Source organism: Aquila chrysaetos, chromosome 2 (genome assembly GCF_900496995.4).
Source record: "Aquila chrysaetos chrysaetos chromosome 2, bAquChr1.4, whole genome shotgun sequence".
NCBI lineage: Eukaryota > Metazoa > Chordata > Aves > Accipitriformes > Accipitridae > Aquila > Aquila chrysaetos.
The window spans coordinates 18,285,324-18,305,435 of record NC_044005.1 but is presented as its reverse complement, the minus strand read 5'-3'; the positions used below and the strand labels follow the sequence as shown (position 1 = coordinate 18,305,435).

The 20,112-nt window shown below is 41.4% G+C and overlaps 1 protein-coding gene across 7 annotated transcripts in view; it reads left to right on the top strand.

Annotated features, from left to right (window-relative positions):
• Positions 1-4,418: 4,418 nt before the first annotated feature.
• Positions 4,419-20,112, top strand: part of UNC79 (unc-79 homolog, NALCN channel complex subunit) — a 115,208-nt gene continuing 99,514 nt past the window's right edge. For 3 of the 7 annotated variants that reach the window (XM_030000964.2, XM_030000975.2, XM_030000898.2), the window contains exons 1-4: positions 4,419-4,565; positions 10,039-10,159; positions 15,916-16,220; positions 19,662-19,832. In XM_030000964.2, coding sequence (XP_029856824.1) covers positions 4,544-4,565; positions 10,039-10,159; positions 15,916-16,220; positions 19,662-19,832 — 619 coding nt within the window. In that variant the 5' untranslated portion in view covers positions 4,419-4,543. Of the gene's footprint in view, positions 4,566-10,038; positions 10,160-14,973; positions 15,002-15,903; positions 16,221-19,661; positions 19,833-20,112 lie in introns of those variants that run through there. The other 4 variants (XM_030000917.2, XM_030000907.2, XM_030000924.2 and 1 more) reach the window with 3 other exon arrangements.

Sequence of the window (20,112 nt, the reverse complement as noted above, 5' to 3'; positions counted from 1 at the left end):
GCTAGGGAATATGTGGGTCCATTGCTGAATGGGACAGGGGACCTGGTGATGAATGAAATTAAAAAGGCTGAACTACTCAATGTCTCCTTTACTTTGGTCTTTTCTGGTAGGACCTTCTTTCAGGAATCCCAGGCCCTGAGGCCAGTGGGACATTCTGGAACAAGGAAGACTTACCTGCCAGTAGAAAAAAAAGAGACATACACAAGTCCATGAGACATAATAGGACGCACATGCAAGTGCTGAGGGAGTTGGCCAATGTCATTGTAAGGCTGCTTTTGATTATCTTTAAAAGGCCAAGGGAACTGGGAGAAAGTCCTGAGAAACAGAAGAAAGCAAATGTCACTCCTATTTTCAAGGACAATCAGGAGGATCCAGGAAACTATAGGCTATTTAGCCTTACCTTGATCCCTGGGAAGATGATGGAGCAGACAATCCTGGAAAGCAGTTGCAAACACATTAAGGACAAGAAGGTGATTGAGAGTAGTCAGTGTGGATTTACAAAGGGAAAATCAAGCCAGACCAACCCAAGAGCCTTCTACAACAAAATGACTAGCTTGGTGGATGAGGGGAGAGCAGTGGATATTTATCTTTAGTTCAGCAAGATTTTCATCACTGTCTCCAGTAACATCGGCACTGACAAACTGATCAAGTATGGACTAGATAAGTTGACAATGATGTGCATTGAAAAACGGTCAAACAAACTGCCAGGCTTAAAGGGTTGTGATCAGTGGCACAAAGTCCAGCTGAAAACCAGTCACTAGTGCTGTACTGCAGGGGTCAATACCGGGCCAGTACTGTTTCACATCTTTGTCAGTGACCCAGCTGATGGGACACCCTCTGCAAATATGCAGATGATACAAAACTTGGAGGAGCAGTTGATACACCAGATGTTTGTGCTGCCATTCAGATGGATCTTGAGAGGCTGGAGAAGTGGGACAACAGGAGTTTGATGAAGTTCAACAGATGAAAATTCAAGTCCTGCACCTTGGGAGGAATAACTTAAGCACCAGTACAGGCTAGGAGCCGACCAGCTGGAAAGCAGCTCTGCAGAGAAGGACCTGGGGGTCCTGGCAGACACCAAGTTGACCGTGAGTCAGCAATGAGCTTTTGTAGCAAGAAGGCCAACAGGACCCTGGGCTGCATTTGGAAGAGCATGGCCAGCTGGTCAAGGGAGGTGACTATTCCCCTCTACCCAGCACTGGTGAGACCCTGTCTGGAGTGCTGTGTCTCATTCTGGGCTCACCAGTACAAGAAAGACACAGACATACTAGAGTGAGTCAAGGGAAGGACTAGACGATGAAAAGACTGGAGCACCTGTCATGTGAGGAGAGGCTGAGAGAGCAGGGATTGTTTAGCCTCAATGGGAAAAGGCTTGGGGGGGTGTCTTGTCAACATGTATAAATACCTGAGGGGAGGGAGTAAGAAGATGGAGCCAGACATTTCTTAGTGGCAGTCAGTGACAGGACCAGAGGCAATGGGCACAAACTGAAATACGGGAAATTCCACTTAAACATAAGAAAAACTTTTTCTACTGTGAGGATGGTCAAACCTTGGAACAGGTTGCTTAGAGAGGTTGTGGGGTCTCCATCCTTGCAGTTATTTGGACCTGACTGGACATGGCCCCGAGCAATCTGCTGTAGTTGACCTTGCTTTGAGCAGGGAAGTTGGAGTAGACAAGCTCCAGAAGCTCCTTCCAACCTCAGTGATTCTATGATTCTGTGAAATTTGTACTCATGAACTCAGAAAAGCACCATTTGTTCTTTTTGGTTTTCATCAGTTGGTATGTAAGTTTTCCATTCCCCATGAATTTATAGTTAAAAATATGTTCTTGCATTAATGACTTGTGGACTTTCAGATGCCTGCAGCTTTTATGTTTTCTCTTAACTGAGTGCATGCAGAGGTAAAAAGGATATGGACATAAACCTTAGCTGCTTAAAAATGTTTCCAGTGGAGGACTGTACCCATTTTATTAGGCAAATTCATGAGGATTTTGCTGAGAAATGGTGACTTCTATTCAGCACAGGGACTTGAGAAATTAATTCCCAGAGTGCCATGTTTCTGTATTTGCTCCTTTATGACATTTGTTCACAATTTAAAGCACAAGTCTCTATACTTGTATTAACAAACTAGGCAAATCTATCAAATTGTTTGACCAAATAACAGATGACTTGTATCAGGATTTATTCGGGGCTTAGGTATTGTTTAGGCATGCAGAATGACTCATAAGCAATAAATTGCTTTTCATGTACCTGAATTACATGCTGAACTGTATAGGCCTTGTTCAATAAATGCAGGCATAGCTGCAATTTGCAGGCACTTAAACCAAAGAAGAAATTTTACATGAGAAATGGAATTCATATTTTCTCAGTGTATTCCTGCTTTATCATCCTGAGTGTTTTTAGTAGGCTCACCACAGTGGTATGTGAACACTTGGTATATTTTAAAGGATACCTATGGGAGCTCAGTTCCTCTCAGTGCAGAGAGTTCCCTATTGTTCTGTAATGAGCAATAAAGCAGTTCAGATTGATTTGTTGCATCAACAGACAGAAATTCAAGCTCAAGACGAAACCTGCCTTCAACAGCCTATTTCAATTAAGTCTGAAAGCCATTTGTCTATATTTCAATCACTGATGTTCTATGTTGTGAGACTAGGGTTGGGGGAAGTGGGGCTTGTAGCACCACATGACCTCCCTGGGCACTTCATTAAATAAAAATAAATAGAAAAACTCTCATTGACTTCAGTAGGATCTGGTATCACATGTCAGTTTCTAATAAAAGAATAAACTTAACTGTTCACTCTTAAATGTTTAAGTGTAAAAGAGAAAACTTGAATCCTCAAGTAGCAACCTACATGATCTTGCAGTGAGCTCAACAGGAAGAAGGAGCAAACCACATATAGGAATGGGTGAATGCTCTTTGGTTTTGTGAAGTACTGCTCAGGGAAATGGAGGAGACTCCTCTACCAGTTAATTCATGCCTTTTAGTTGCTGATCAGTCCCACTATAGTCATGGCAGCTTATTCATACTAGCCAGTGGTAGTAGTTTAAGTTGGCTCCGCTCTCTCTTTGGGGCTCACAAGCAGCAGGGAATGTGGAAAGAACTATGGCCTCAACGAAATGCAGCAAGAGCTCTGTTTTGGACCTAATTAAGCGCTGTTGAAAAAACATTGCACATGCAGTATTTTTAGAAGATTGCTTTGAGAAAAAAAGCCAACCTGTTAAATGCCAGCAAACAGCATCTGCCCCTTTACCGTAGTTCCTGGCACAGAATGTGCATCGTCCCCAAATCAGGGCAGCAGTAATTTGGAGGCACTGCCTTGCATGATGAATAATAAAAGGTACCTATTTCCTCCACCTCCACAGCACAGTTCCCTCCGGCTGCCGCAGGCCTACTCATCTTACGCAGCCCAGTGTTTTGAGGAGAGTCTGTTGCAACTGGCTTTTTATCTATAAACATCAAGGCTCCCATGCCCTGGCTGATGAAATACTACTGCTTGCACATGCCTTTCTCAGAGGTGTGAGGATCTGAAAAACTGTTTTGGAAAGTTTCAGAGAGGAAACTTGTAGCCAGCCATTCATTTCCGAGACCTGGTAAGGCCAAGTCGGGACACTGGAGAAGCTGACAGGACACACGCTGGTGAACTAATTTCTCTTGGAGCAAATGAATTGTGTTGTTATTACTGTAGTCCAACCACAACCGGTCTTCCGATCCCACCTTTGACTTGCACTGATGGCTCCTGGGGCAGTAATCATAGCTGGGATCTGGTGACAGAGAGGGGAGGCAGCCGGGGCTGAGCTCAGCCGTTGTCTCCTCCGGGAAGGCATGACGGTCCTGAGATGCTTGTCACAGTATGGAAACAAGCGGGGAAACGGGCCAGAGGCACCTGATGGCAAGCCCTCCTGAGGTACACAGCTGGAGCCCAGGGGGGCGAGGGGAGAAGTACTCGAGGAAACAACATTCCTGTCTCAAGCAAAGAATAAAACGGAGTCCACAGACACAGCCCCATCAAGAACCCCTGACAACAATGCCACCGTCCCTGGCCCAGCTCCGCGCTCCCCCTCTTGCAGCTCCCCGCAGAGCGGGGCGTCGGCCCGGGAGGTGCGCACCACCAGCCCCCTCAGCAGTCCCAAACACCCTCGACGCCCCGGGGAGCACCGCCGAGGCCCGGGGGGTCTCATCGAGATCTTCCGGCCCGGCAGCTGCGCCAAACTCGGCGCTTCGGCGGGGTGACATCCCCGCCTGGGGCGGGTGCTTCAGGGCTGCCCCAGGGCGGACGGCCCTCCGCCCGCCCCTTCGTTTGCGAGACCTCCGTGCGAAGCGGCCCCCGCTCCGCAGCCGCCAGACGCGCTTTCCCTTTAAGAGTGCGTTCCCGCCCAGCCCAGCCCCGCCCCGCCCGCCCGCCCGCCGCTCCTCGGCCCGCAGCCCTGCGGCAGGGGCAGCGGCAGCGGCACCGCTGCTGAGGTGAAGCCGTCGCCGCCGCCGCCTTGAGCGCGGCGGGGGGCAGGCGCTCCTCGGCGGCTGAGGGGCAGAGCGGGGCGGCAGCATGTCCACTAAGGCGGAGCAGTGTGAGTGGCGGGGCCGGGCAGCGCGGCGCGGGCCGGGGCCTGTCCGAGGGGAGCGGGGGGCGGGCGGGCGGCCGGGGGAGCCTTCCCGCCGATGGCGCTGCCTTGCTGCCGGCTGTCAGTCGCCCCGGCGGGGTAGCGCTGCCCGGCCTCCTCCCGCGTTCTGTGGCGTCCGCCTCGGAGCAGCTGGTGGAAGGGGAGGGGGGGGTTGCCTTCATTCTGGCTCTTTCTGTCTCAGCCGCCGCCGAGTGCTTGGTGGCGGCGGCCCTCGGGGCTTCTCGCCTCCCGCCCCGCGCCTCGCTGGCGGGGTGGCCCTTCTGGGGAGGCGGCTGTTTCTGCGAAGGCAGCGCCGGGGACGTGAGGGAAGAAATGGGGGATCGGGGGGTGAGAGTTAAGATTGAGACGGCCGGCGTGGCCCTCGGCCCCGCGGCGGGAAGGGTCCAGCCTGCCTCATCTGCCGGTGCTGTGCCCTGTCCTAAAGGATGTAGCCATCAGAGAGACTAGGGATCTGGCTGTAGAGACGGGAGGTGACCCATGTATTGCCATCTTGAAGGTGGTCTTGCTGCGAGATGGAGCGAGAAGGGAGGTGTGCTGTCATTCTTGCCTGTGCTGTTCACCTTTTGGGTGAATGTAGGCTGGGTGTTACCGTCTTGCCTACGCTGCCAGCCACAGCCCCCAGTCTCTCCCAGTAGGAGCCCCCCAGGTGCTGACATCCCCTTGCCCGGGACCCAGCATGCCTTCTCACAGCCACGGATGTTTTAACCACCATGTTGGCTAGCTCCCATCAGAGCAAGATCAGATGACGTGGCAGTTGGGATGTCAGCAGCTGGGCCATGCTAGTGTTCCCCACTGTTGTTACTGTTGACAACAACTGATGCGTCTGCAAGAGCCCTGGTGGGAGGCTTAAAGAAAAATACCAGGGTAGTCGAGCTTGTCGCCTGTATCAAAGCTACTTTCTCTCCTGATACAGTGTCATGGTTGTGAGCCAGGCAGTCTGTGACCAGTAGGTTGGATTGATGTTTGTCATGATGACATGATGTGCTCTGACACCTCACGTGCTGAGACTTGCTGTCTCCTTCCTCCAGGTCGCTGGGAGGGATCCTTGTATTTATATACGACTGTGCTGAACTGATCTAAGTAAAATAATACTTTTATTTTTTTCCTTTAGGGTTTTCTGCTAATTTACAGTGATGGATGATGTCAATATTAAAATATGATGTGGATGCTAATTTATTGCTCTAGGGATGCACTTCTGGCCTCATAGAGACACAATGTTCTGACCATGCAGCAGCCTTGAAGTGTGCAATGTTCGGATCTGTACTGTTCTGTTCTTTCTGCCTTCCCCACCCCCCCACCTCAGTTCTGTAATTGTTTCTTCTTTCTTGTGATACATTAATTATGCTTCTTTCACACTGGCATGTGGAAGAATTTCTGCTGCCTTTTGTCCCAACACAGCCTTTGGCATTTTCTTCCTTTTCTATTCTGCCTTCTCTGTACCTCCATCCTTTTAGTCTGCTCTGTTTGAGCTTCTCTTTCATATTTTGTCCTTGGCTATTTTTTCTTTCCATCCCCTTGCACTGTTCAAGATGCTGCATCTTGGCCTGCCATGTTCCTGTTGCTCTTATTTTAAGTTTTACTTGGGGTCCAGGTTTCAGGTCTTTCTGCCTCCTAACGTTCTTTTTCATGATGCTCTAGGTAGAGTATTCGGTTAATGGACATATCCTGTGCATTTTAACCTACTGAATGTATTTTGTTTACCAAAGCTGCACCCCTGACTAGTTCTTACGGCATTACCAAATGTCTTTGTCACTACATAACTTCAAGATTCCCTCACCTGCAATTTTTGACAAGTGGTGATGGACTCTGACAAGGATTATATTGATGTGCGTACATCACTACCAGGAAAACCTTCAAACCCCAACTGTTCCTGTTGTTGCTTCTGCCCTCATTGGCTGACAGGCAAGAACCAGAATGTCTCGGGAAGGAGTCAAGTCACAAGTCATAATGAATCTCAATTTACCAAGAACAGCAGCAAAACACTACAAATGAGGGAACAGACTGATCAGAACAGAAGAGGCGCTGGTCTAAACATGAATCTGTGGCCACCCCACAGCTGTTTGGCAGGTTGTATGAACAACAGGTAAAATGGTGGCAATCTGGGAAATTGTCTCGAGAAGCCTCCCTTTTTTGTGACGACATGCATCTCATATCTCATACCAGCGGTATTGACAGTGACTTTCATCATTTGACTCATCACGGCATGCCTGAGGTGTTCTATGTATTCAAAGAAAACTAGTTCTTTTTCACCTTAAATAGCAGTAACTGGTGTTTAGTTGTGGTAAGTGATGTCCTGGGAATGCCTGATGCCCACTCTGTGCTTCTCCAGGACAGTGGAGCAACCAAGACCATCTTTAAAGACTCCTAATGGTTTCACTCTTCATTCAGTCAATGCTTACAAGAGGGCTAGGGAGTTTAGTTAGGTCTGTGTAGATCTTGGAGAGATACCCAGCAAGGTATACTGGAATAACTTTTTTCTTTTTTTCTTTTTTTAAAAATTTTTTTTGATGTGATGACCCTATGACAATGGCTAAGTACTTCTGCAGAGTGACATCACTTTTTTTTTTAGCGTATCTCCGGGTGCACGGAAACTCAGAAAATTGTGTCATTTGCACACTTCTGTATCTTGAAAGCTGGCAAAGTTTTGCTCTGGGGCTTTCCTTCAGAAAGTTCTTTGTGTTCTGGGAGGCTGTGCTGAAATTGTCAGTGTTCTGGGAAACAGAAGTGAGAGGTGAGGTTAAAACCATTGGCCTAAAGCTGTTGTTAATATTTAGGCTTTATAAATAAGTTTTCTGTTTTGGTATTTTGCCTGATACAATTGTGTCATAATGCTGATTAATAGAAATAAATAGATTAAAGGTATCTGACAGCAAACCATGGCAGCCACAGTAAACCGTGCATCTTGCTGTGAATTGTTCTTTCTTGGGTACTGTGAAATGTGGTCTGTTTTCTTTGCAAATATGCCTGGCTTCATATTCTTTTTTTTCCCCAGCAAGAGAAAGTAGCGTCACAAAATATATTTATGAAGTAATTCCTTTCTTAATCTAACCTAATCTAGATTAGTTTTTATAGGGGCCTACATAACAGTTTAAAAAAAAAAAAAAAAGTGTCTATCTTTAAATAATCTGGTAAATTGACCTGCAAATCTGGGACTACATCTGAGATAGTAGGCAGAAGGAACGAGGTGTGGGATGAGGAGGGGGAAAGCAGGTCTTGGACTGCTAAATTAAACTTCTGTAACCTGGAGTGAAACACATGATGACCAAATGTTACTACCCCAGAGGTTTTGGGCGTGTGTAGGAAGCTGGTTATGGCTGGTCTCACAGAGACAGGGATAACCTTCTGCAAAGCACAGTTCATGTGCCACAGGCTGATGTGGTGGCCTGAAAGGCTCTCATCTTCTTCCTAGCTATACTGAAGCAATCTGAGTCCACATGACAAAACTTCTGTTTTCAGTTTGGGGGGAAAAAAAGTAGTGATTGATTTTAATGATCCATTAACATCACCTTAAAATAAATTTGTGAAGTAAAACACTTAAAAGTGAGGAAATATAATTAAGTTGCTTATGCATCTTTAGTTTATTACTTTTGCGTATGCATTATGACAGTGTCCGTAATTGCATTTTTACCTGCCTTTTTCCCATAGACCCCAGCCCTGTTCAGTCACATGACAGGCTTGCTCCCTGTGATGAAGCAGGGTAATATCACAAGGGAGAATTTTCTCTGTAGGAGCTTCACTTGCTGCAGAAATTGGAAGGCTACAGTCAGTACAGCAGGAAATGGGAGAAAGGACGATCATGATGAGGGCAGTTGGGTGCTGGAAGACTGGGTTTCTTGTCATGCAATTCAAGCAAACAGTATTCTTCGCTTGATGATTGTTTGAGTGTTCCTCATTTTATGGATAACTGACTTGAAATTGTCAAACCTCATTTGTTGTGTGACTGGGCACTCACAGATGCTTTTGTTTACTGGATGTGAAAGTCCAGTACATACTGCTATCTATACTGGCAAAATGACTCAGTATCTCAAGCTGAGCCTCCAACAGCGGTTGCAGACACTTCGCTCTTGGTGTCTGTCCTTCAGTCTTTTTCTGTAATATGGATACAGTGTCACCCCTTCTCATTCAACTTGTCAATGATACAGAAAAAAATCAGAATGCTCATGAAACGTTCAGATACAGTAGCAGTGGGAGGCATAGCGATGTCTTTCAGGAAGTTAGTGCCCTTCTGTTCGATAGAGGACTAAACGGTATTCATTCTTTAATAAAGAGAAACAATGAGAATAAAACAAAGTATTGACTAATTGCTCATTTAGGAAGCATGATTTATCTTCCACACTGAAGGAGCCCTGTAGGGGAACAGGGTATATCTTGGTCTAGTGAAAGACTGTCATAATCCGTATGCTTAAGGGCTGAAGTCATTGAGAAGCATCTCCCCTTTTAACTGCCTATTACACAGTCTTGGTGCATTTTTAACATGATTAAGAGTTCCCAGCCAGCTCTGCTTTCATTGAGGCTGTGTCTGCACAGAGTGATGCTATGAACAACTGCTGAGCAGTCTAGCTGGAAGCGCAGTTGAGCTGGTGCAGCCCTCTGCCACAGCCAATGCATTCTGTTTCTCAGCCGAGTTGATTAGTCTGAGCAGAGCAAAAGATAGTTGAGTGTGCTCAGGTGTCTCTGCATGAGACTGTCTTGTACCATATAAGGCAATGGAAGGTATTGCAGCTATTGTGGGTAATCCTTTTTTTCCAGTACTGAACAGGGATCTCTATTAGAAAATAGACCCGCTATTTCTAAAACAACAAAAAAATGGTTTCAGTAAAGGTGTAGAGCTCCTACTGCTCTTTGAAATCCCCTCACCTGCTTGATCAGATTTCCTAAGACACATGAATAAACAGCACATATCTTTTCATATCTTCAGTTCATTGCATAAAGTAAATGTATGGCCTAAAGTAAATCACATAAGCTTTCTCTGTCTTAGCTTATCTCTCTGCTTTGGCTGTAGAAATATTTATCCATCTCACATGAACCTCCTGTGATCCAGTGACTCATTCATTATGAATGAATCTTGAGATGCTTGGAGACACAGAAGTGCATTGGGTTTTTTTTGTTTGGTTAGGTTTTTTGTTGTGGTTTTACTGTTTGGTTTTTTTTTTCCTTTCTTTTTTTTAATTTGCTAACACTAACTTGGTCTAATACAGATGCAGGCATTCATTTCTATGCTTTCCCCTTGGCACTCTTGCACTAGAGTGTTCAATTTATTAAGTCAAAATAGAAGGAATGGAGAGACTTTTCTGGTTCTTACAGTTTAATTTATAAATTAAAAAAGAAATCAGAAATGGTAGGAACAGATATGATTCTGTCAAAGTCTGCAAAAAACCTAAATTAAAGTTTCTGTGTTTGTTTTTTGTCTTTTATGTAGTTGCTTCCAAAATCCGTTACCTTCAGGAATACCACAACCGCGTTCTCCACAACATTTACCCTGTGCCCTCTGGAACTGACATTGCAAATACTCTGAAATACTTTTCTCAGACATTATTGAGGTAAGTTTTAACTAATGCTCTCGAAGAGAAAAGAGCTAAAGAATTGTAGGGGGTATTGATTAACTTTGAATTGGTTGCAAGATTTAATGGGTCAATGCTTAGCCAAAAAGAGTCAGAGCATAATTTAAGAAAAGAATGGTATGGATTAATCTCTCCAGTGGCTGTTGCCCAATTTGCCCAGTTGAGCTGCTTATTGAGTGGCTGATTCTAAAATAAACTTGGTTGATTACACATTTGCTTGGCACTCCTGAGGCTTAGCTGAATGCACAAACATGCTGAACTTGTGAAGAAAGGAGTTTGTGACCTACAGAGTTTTAGATGTGTATACTCATGACCTCCTTGACAGTCCTGGTGCCTCAGGATCCTACAGCGATGAGCCAGATGAGGAGAGCTAGGTTTTTACTGTGCCATAGTTCAGCTGGCTGTCATGTTTGGGTTCTGGTTCAGTCCCTTATAACAATATGAATAGACACAAAGCTTGGGTAGGCATCTGGATTTGGATGGCAACAACAGGTCAGGGTTGTTCTGACCCAGGGTTTTGATTTAGTCCAATATTTAGTAATAATATGTAGTACTAAATACCATATGATTACAGAATACATTTTGAATAGGGAATACTACCTCGTCTTGCTAAAAAGATATGAAAAATTGTGAGACTTAATTAGGAATGACATTCATTCCACGGTGCTACCTAGTGGATTCATATTTTCAAATTGTTTTTAAAATGGCTTTTGACACTGAAGAGGTGATTTTTGTCTGTCCAGGTTTTGGCTGGCACTAGTTTTCACATCCAGAAAAATGTTGTTAAAACTGCATTTCTATGCATAGCTTCCTGTATTATACCTGGAAAGATTGTCCCTGCTGTCAGAAGCTAGTTTGGAAATACAGCTCGTTGTCATAGTTGATGAGGAAACATGAACAAAATACAATTAACCCATATATTTGTATACATACCCCTATGACGTATACAAGTTGAGAAGCAAGAATCTAAACTTGAAAGAATGACAGTAGTGCATTATAGTGAACTAGTGCATGGGATGTATCAAAATTCTTGACCCTGTTTATAAGAAGGAAAGATACATAGAAATACTCGTTAGCAGTGCACTGCAAACTTAAACTGTGTACTTTTGAAAATTCAAGAGTAGGTTGTTTAACCACTGTGAAATTTGTTTCCCTCATCATTTAGAGTGTTGAAGAAACTTATGGCAACCAGTAGGGCTTTTTTCTAAGATTAATAAATTAAATTTTGTCTCATGATATTGCAGCAGTGGGGAAAAAATGTTCAAAGAGTCACTAAAGATACCTCTGAAATGTGGTTCTGTTCCCACATCAGGCTGTTTGATGGATTATTTGCACAACACACACACTTAAATCACATTTAAGTAAGGTTCTGTATGACAAAACAGCCCCTGCTCAAATGCTGTGGGCCTTCAAGCTTTTAAAGCAAGAAAGTTGGACTTGATTCTGAATATTTTCTCTCTTAGCTGTAACTACCAAGTGCTATAATGAGATCCGTTTCTTTTGGGGCAGAAGTTTATTGGGACAGGATGGATTTAGAGTCTGCTGCTTAAAGAAAGTGTCTATGCCACCCTGTTGTCTTCATCTTTGAGCAGTACAGCTCACATGTCCTGTGTGACAAATTCTTCACACACCATGAGCAGTGATGTTTCTGGGATTACTGAAAAAGCTTTATACTTAGCAACTATGGGAGCAGATCAGAAATCAGGGCAGCAATTGCACAATTGAGCAACTCCATTTCTTTATTTCATGTTCACAATGGGACTGAACCAAAATCCTGTTGTTGATACGTAGTATAGCTACGCAGGTCTACACAAATGGCTTTGTCATTCATGATCTGGGATCTGATCAGCCTCAGAGCTAAAAGGGCACCAGAAATTGAAGCCAGGACTAAATTTAAGTGGACTGAATTCTGATACTCAGAAAGGTCAAATCCACATTCTGAATCCCTGTAACTGGGGAATTTGAACTGTGGGTCAATGTCGGAGTGCTATGGTTGAACCAGTATGAGTTAATACACTTGCTGATACTAAGAAAGAAGCTGGATAAAAAAGCAAAACAAAATGCACCCTGTATTTAGTGTGGCAGATGGAAAGAAGGAAACTCCCACCCACTGTGTGCAGATCTCTACAAGATTTACCCTAAAACTAAACAGACTGGTTAAGAACCTTAATGAAGAGCGTGTTCAGAAATTTCTTTGAATATTCTGCATGCCGAGTCTTCTTTCTGCCTCCTACACTGAGACTCCATCGTGCAAGATTTAACATCAATGATTGAAGTACATGGAGGAAAATAATCTTTCTAGCTTGAGACAGAGTATGTGCAATGAGTTTGGGCTGCTAAGAGAATACTGATCAAACAGTAGCAAAAATGCGCATTGATTTCTGGAGATTTTGGATCTGTTCTTCAGAATAGGTTGCTTTTGTTCATCTACTATTTTAAAATAACTTTAAAAAATATTTCCCAGTTTGATGCGTACTCTCCTTGCAGCTGAATTTTTTAGGACAAACATTTCTTGGTGAACATATGTATTCATAGGAGTAATGGAGGAATAGTGATTAGTCAGAGAAATTCCATATGATGATGGGGTTTTACAGGTGTAGCTCTTACTGTTTATTATACTTTTTACCATTCCATGTTATAGACACATTGACTGTGTTCTTTTCAGTGGGGCATGCCCACTGTTTTGGATCACATTCATACCTGGTGTCAATCTGCTAGCTATAGTTGGATTGCACAAGGGATTAGTTTGCTCCCTTGCTCTGTACGTAGCCTCAATAAATCACAAGCTCAAGGGTGGGGGGAACAGATGCGGAATGGCTGAAAAAAATAAAATTCCTTATTTCTATGAACAAACATCACATAAAATCACCATACACGATGCATAGCACATTGATTCATTTAGTTCTTCTTTAATTTTCTCTTTGGGCAAAAGCATTTCTTTACATTACAGCATGAATTTGTTTCATGCCCTGCTCATTTTCAGTGTTTACTCCCTCATTTGAGGAATGATCTAAGACTGAATAAACGTGTTGCAGAACAGCTCATTCTTTCACATTTTCTTGGAGAAAATTCTCCATATATATTTCTAAGTAAAATGTTTTACGTAAGGAATAGTTAGAAATGCCCAGTGGCTAATTAATGCTCAAGCTTGTTTTGGTGCCTTGGTGAGATACAATTCCCTTGTAGGCATTTTAGGAAACCTTTCCTGGAAGGCAGTAATTTGGGGATAGATTTGCAGCAAAGATGTACAAATCTTGAAACAAGCCCTGGTAGCTTTGTCACTTGTCTCGGAGCAAGTTCAGTATGGAGTTATGATCTGCAGACACTCCGAGTTCTCAGTACTTGGTTTGAAAAGAAACAGGAGCAAACTCCAATTGTTGTATCTTGGTCTTAGGGGACTTCCTAGATTTTCAGTTTTGACTCTTCTGTTTATTGCTTTTAAAATATATGGGTCAGGCAAAAGCCTGGGTCTGAAAGTTTTTTGTTTGGTTTTTTTTTTTTTTTTCTTTTTAAATTTGGCATGGTTGCCGCTGGAATTTATATATGGTTTCATTGCTGTTCCTGAAGTGAACAGAAGGATGCCCCGATCAAGATACAAGATGGTGTGCTTTGGCCTCTGATCCATAGATGGGCCATAGCTCTGTGTTAAAAGGAAGGGAAGCCTGTAGAGTAAGCTCTCCATCACTGCCTTACACTTTCCAAAGCAAGGATTAATTAATACAGTAATATCCTTTCTGGAAATAAGTGTGCTTGAAGTAATGTGTTGGCAAGTAAAGGGGTGGGTAATTGGTATCATCTGTTGGTAGGCAGGGAAGAAATATAGTTTAGTACCTTCATATCTCTAAACATGAGCTGCAAAGTATGGCAAATGAACATCAAGCAAATTAAAAGGAATCAGCACTCTGATAATTTGTTTTTAAAGTCATACTAGATCTTAGGTGATTTTCTGATATGATTTCATAAACACTGTCATGACAGTCACCATGTTTCTTGTACTGGACATTGGGTAACAGAAACCAAAATAATCTGCCAAATACGTAAGGCACAGTAAAAAAGGAAAAAAAAAAGCATGTAGTTTCTTAAAACAGACGATGTCTGTCATCTCTGACTGCAAGTGTGATGTGATAGTAGCCACTTGGCATAGAACTGTACTCGTAAAAGTGTTTTATATATATGGCAAATGAATGACACCTTCTCTTATAAGCACCTTAGCAAGAGTTTAGCTTACTTGTGTAAATTGTTGAATTGACTTGAGGTAAGATACATCTTTGCTAAGGTGATTATACGATAGGGATTTCTGTACTGTTAAAGAGGACCGAGGTTTCCAGAAGTGCTCCCTCTTGACATAACTCTGCTCTTCATTAGTCAGTGGAAATTTTAATGCCACTGACTTGTCTTTTATAAGTTTTAACACTGACTTTGGGAACAGAGTTAAACCAACAGCACCTGCTTTTGGAAATCCCAACCACTGAGAGGTGCAAAACATGCTTTGAAAAAAAAAGCATTGTGTGTGGTTTAATATATTTAAAAGGTGTATTATATTTTATAGGCACATATGAAGACTATGAACTAACCCTATAATTGCCTGATAACTAAAATATAACACTGCTTAAGTGACAATTTATTTCTATTTAAAATAGTGGGTTTTATTTTTTTTTTTAATAAATTAGATTAACATGTTTACAACCATGTTTACAACATTCTTAAAACAACATAACAAGCTGGTTGACGTATAGCCTCTATTTTGATTCCCACTAAATCCTTTTTATTTTTTGAAATTATCTCTCCTTTAGTTTATAGTGAGTTTTGTTGAATAATAACGTAAGTAACAGCAGGAATGTATGGTAACATACTGTCTGATCTGCAGTTACATAATTGGTCTTGCTTGCTTAGCCCTTAGATTTTTGAAGGTAACTATTTACCCAAGGAGTGTTTGTATTCATAAAGTAAAATGTTTCCTCCCTAAACATGGGCAAAATTAAAAACACACATAAACAACCATTATCATTAGCTCACAAACATATGCTAAAGACCATCTACTATATATTATTTTATAACTTTTCCAAATGTAGTTTAGTTAACATTTTAGAAATATTATATTATTTCTAAATCCATGTGCCTGTTTAAACTTCATTATCTCAAATGATACTGAGTGAGTGGTCATGAAACAGTATCATAAAATACATACAGACATTATTTTAATGCAATAAACATGTGATTTTTAAGACTATCTTAACAAACACACATGTTTATTCTTTGCTAAAACATGTTTCTGCAAGTGCCACACCTATTTTTTGCATGTTTTCAGTCAGTTGTTTCAAAAGATTATGGGGGGGGGGAATCTCTCAAAATCCTCAAAATCTCAGAGCAAAATACCAGCCTATTTTGACACAGCTATTTTTTCCATAGCAAACACTTTTAATTCTCAGAATTTTTCTTAACTGTGAAACATGGGTAGGGCACTGAAACATGCATTTTTATATTTTTGCTCCTTATGAACCAGATAACACATGAGATGCAATGAAATTTTCCTAGATGTCAATTTTAAATTCTCTTACCTTGAAGCATGAAAGTGAATGGTTGCTAGATTTGTAGACATGCTGGTTTCGGTAGCGATTGCATCTTATGTGGGATGTATCTGGTCTTTTATTATTTGTTTTATAGTGTCATTTCAATGTAATGTGCTGTTCTTTGTGTCTTTGTTGTCTCTTTTTTTTCTTTGTCCCCCCCAACAGCATTTTGTCCCGCACAGGGAAGAAGGAGAATCAAGATGCCTCCAATTTGACAGTGCCCATGACCATGTGTCTTTTTCCTGTGCCATTCCCACTCACCCCATCTCTAAGACCACAGGTCAGTTCCATCAACCCTACTGTTACTCGCTCCCTCCTTTACAGCGTCCTGCGAGATGCTCCATCTGAACGTGGCCAGCAAAGTCGTGATGCTCAGTTATCAGACTACCCATCTTTGGACTATCAAGGACTTTACGTGACACTGGTGACACTGCTGGATCTAGTTCCCTTGCTACAACATGGTCAACATGGTAAGCAGGCCCTTGAACCCTTCCAGTACGCTTAACTTCAGTGCTGTGAATGATACGTAAATGCAGTAGAAGAGATGGGCCTAAACTGACCTGGATCTGGAATTCAAATCTCCTGGGATGTGTTTATATCCAAATGTTTGGTTTGACTTTTTTAAATAAAAGATTTTTTTTGCTAACTGTGGATTTGGGTTTGAATTCTGAGGTTGTCTGATTTTTAGTGATATGCTGGTGGTATGTAACTAAAATACAACGGTATGTAACAAAAACAATACAGATGGGTCTAAAAAAATCTGGATTTTGAATTTGAATCTGCTGGGATATCTTCAGACTAGTCTTTTTGGGGTGGCTCTCTTAAAAAGGCACAAATTTCTTGCAAATGTGTATCTGGCCTATAACGAATATGCAGATTGAGTGTTTTGGTGAAGGTCCATCTCTAAATAGACCATAGTATACATTTAATTGAAGAAAAAACATGGTAATGGTAATTTGAGATGGCTTTAAAATATTCCTGGGTAAAAAGATAGCAATATCTCTGTCTGACTTACAGAAAAGCCATATTTCCTTATGTTTTGAAGTAGTTAATCACAAGATTTTTTTGTGACTGCATTGTATTTATATCATTTTCCCTCAAGTTCTGCATATGTCTGGCTTGTTAGCCTGTGGCTTTTCAGACTGGGATTCAGGAGCCCAGTGTTCTCCCTATGTTACATAAGCCTAATATTAATTTTCACCATGGTATCAGGGTGTATTACTTACATAGTTCAGTATAGGAAGATTGTTGTCAATCTGATACACTGCTGAAATTCTTCAGGAGGAAAGTTTTTTCTGTTAAATGCTGAATTCCTTTTGAGTTGGCAGCAGCGTGTTTTGAATCAAAGACTACTGCACTAGGAAATGGTATGAAATTGCAAAAGGGGGGCTCCTAGCAAATTACAGACTTGTTGACTTAACTTCAATTTCTAGAAATGGTGAAGTTAATTATCAAAACAATCTTTTTCTAAATGGATAACATGGTGATAATTAACAAGCAATGGAGACCTGTAAAGAACAAATAACATTGAGCAAACATAATTTCTTTTTAAGGCACCACAATGGCTCTCCTGGTGGGGTTTTCCTGTCCTTAGTCAGGCTTTTGTTGCTGTGTCACTTGACATCCTAATAGGCAATCTGAGACATATGGTCTCCACTTGAGTGAGGAAACACTCCAGGAGTAATTACCAGTGGCTCTTGTCAGCTGGAAGGGTGTACCAAGTGGGAATCTTGCAGGAGTCTGTGCTGGGTCTAGTGTTACTAAATATTTTAATTTTTTTACTTGGCTGATAGAAATGAGAGAGCACTTTGATTTGCAGGGGTTATCAAGATGGCAAATAACATGTCCTTTGTGAGAAAGATACCCAGTTCAAAACAATCTTGGCAAATTGCATTCTGTTTTGAAACATCTTCAAAGGAGAAATGTAAAATACTATGTTTAAGCAGGAGAAATCAAAGGCAGAAATGAAATGGGGGAAATACTACCTTGAAAGCAGTACTGCAGAAAGATCTGGGTGTTACAGTAGATCAGAGGCAGACCATAAGTCACTAATACACTAATTTTATTCCAGCAATATGTAAACAGGTATTTTGTGTATGAGACACCCAAAGCATTTTGTTTGTCATTCTAACAGCCCTAGCAAGGCCTCAGCTGGAGAAAAAATTTCACATTTGTCAATCTGGCTTCAAGAAAGACATGGAGCATTTGAGAGGAATCCAGGAAAAAGAAACAAGAATGATTTGAGGTCTAGAAAATGTGAACAGTGAGGAAAAATGGAAAGAACTTGGTTTGTCTAGCTTAGATAAAAATGGAAGGGAGTCATGATTATCATACAGAAATATGTAAAGGTTGCTGTGAGGAGAAATAAACTAAACCAAACTATTTGTGGTTACAGTTGATCAGGATAAGAAGTTACAAGATTAAACTGCAGCAATGGAAATTAAAAAAAAAAAGGCCTTTTTATGATAAAGATGGTTAAGCACTAGGATGAATTTCCAGGAGGAGTGAACTGTCTTGTAGATTTTTAAGAACAGTTTAGATAAATATCTGCCAGGAATAATTTGGTTGACTCATGGTTGGGGCAAGGGGAGGTCACTTGCTATTTTTTATGGTTCTGTGTATGGAGAATTAAATTTTACAGTAAAACTTGCTATTTATTTCTCCCTCAGCTTAGCATTTGACTAAGAGAAATGTGGTTTTTTTTTTATCAGAACAATCAATGTTGTTTGGGTAAGTACAACTGGTGCGCTAGGCAGTCCTGAGCTTTGGTCCAATCAAATTACACAAAACTCTCAATGCTTAGCTGGTAAATATGTATTGCAAGAGAGAAGCACTCTCTAGCATTAAGGGTCTGGTTAGACCCTTGCAAGAAGACTTGCCAGAACCACTGAAGTGGAGTACTAATTTTAATTTTTACTATGACTCATGATGTTTACAGCTAGAGATCTCTGAGCGCTTTACAGAGGCAGTTTTAAATCATACTGGTTGTACAGATGAAACTGAAGGCCTGTGTAACATACTTAAGGTTACAGAGTGAGTAACAAAACTAATCCCTTTCATGCAGGGGGAAGGCCTTCTGATGTACTGGGATCATCATACAGGTTCAAACTTGGGGTTCATTGAGTGCTGTAACCTTTCTTGGCGGGTTGTTGGCCCCAGCTCAATTCCTCATTTGGAAGAGGGTATAGAGATTCCACAGTGCCCAGATACACAATAACCTATCTCTTCCCTTTGGATCTTGAAATGTTGCACATTTCTTAAGTATCCCTTCCAAAGAGTTATAGTATAATTAATTAGAGTAAGTATGGAAATTCTTGATAAATATTCTTTTCCTTTTAAGCCTTGGCCATTTTTGGCCTCAATGGCTTCTCAGGAAAACAAGATCTATAGTTTAATCACATGTTGTTTGAAAAATACAGTGATGTGTCCTGTAGTCTCTATGTGGGGGGTACTTTGCAGCTTTCTTGAGGGTAATTAAGATCAAAATCTTATTTTTCTATGACTGATAAAGACTAGAATGCTTTTTGCAAAAGCAGGCCTTTCAATACCAAAGTGCGTATCAAATTCTGATTCTAATAACATCTCTGCTTAAATGCAGACCTTTGTATATTAATCACTGTATGATTAAAATCAACATTGATTTTAATAAATTATTTTACTGGCTCTAGTATACATATTCCCTTCAAGCTCTTCTGAGTACTGTTGAACAGCTGTTTCACTCTATTTTAGGAGGGGCTTAAAAATGATGGGTGAAGTTTCTTGTCTATAGTGATTAACTTCCCAAATTACGTTGAAGGGAAAACTTGAATTTAAATGTAATTTTCTTTTATAGTTTTGTAAACTAAAAGGTAAATAGTCATAATTATTTTTCCATTGTAATGATTCTGTATTTATTTCATTTTATTCAACAGATCTTGGGCAATCAATTTTTTACACTACTACATGCTTACTTCCTTTTCTCAATGATGATATTTTGAGCACTTTACCCTATACAATGATTTCAACACTAGCTACCTTTCCTCCATTTCTGCACAAGGATATTATAGAGTATCTCAGCACATCTTTTCTGCCTATGGCTATATGTAAGTAGAAATCATTCTAGTATTGTTATGTCTCAGAAAACATGGTGCACTGCTATAATAGTACCAGACTATAGGAGTCAAAGTTTGATCTGCCATAGAATTGTAATGGAACATCAATCTACTGTATATACATATGTAAAATAATTCTATGTGAGTGTTTTTCAAAGGGAAACAATTCTGTAATTTTTATTTATTTATTATGCTGTGTTACTGTGTGAATTCTTCATTTAAAGGGTGAAGTTTAGCTCATGGAAGAAATACACTGTTTTCAGACTCCTAG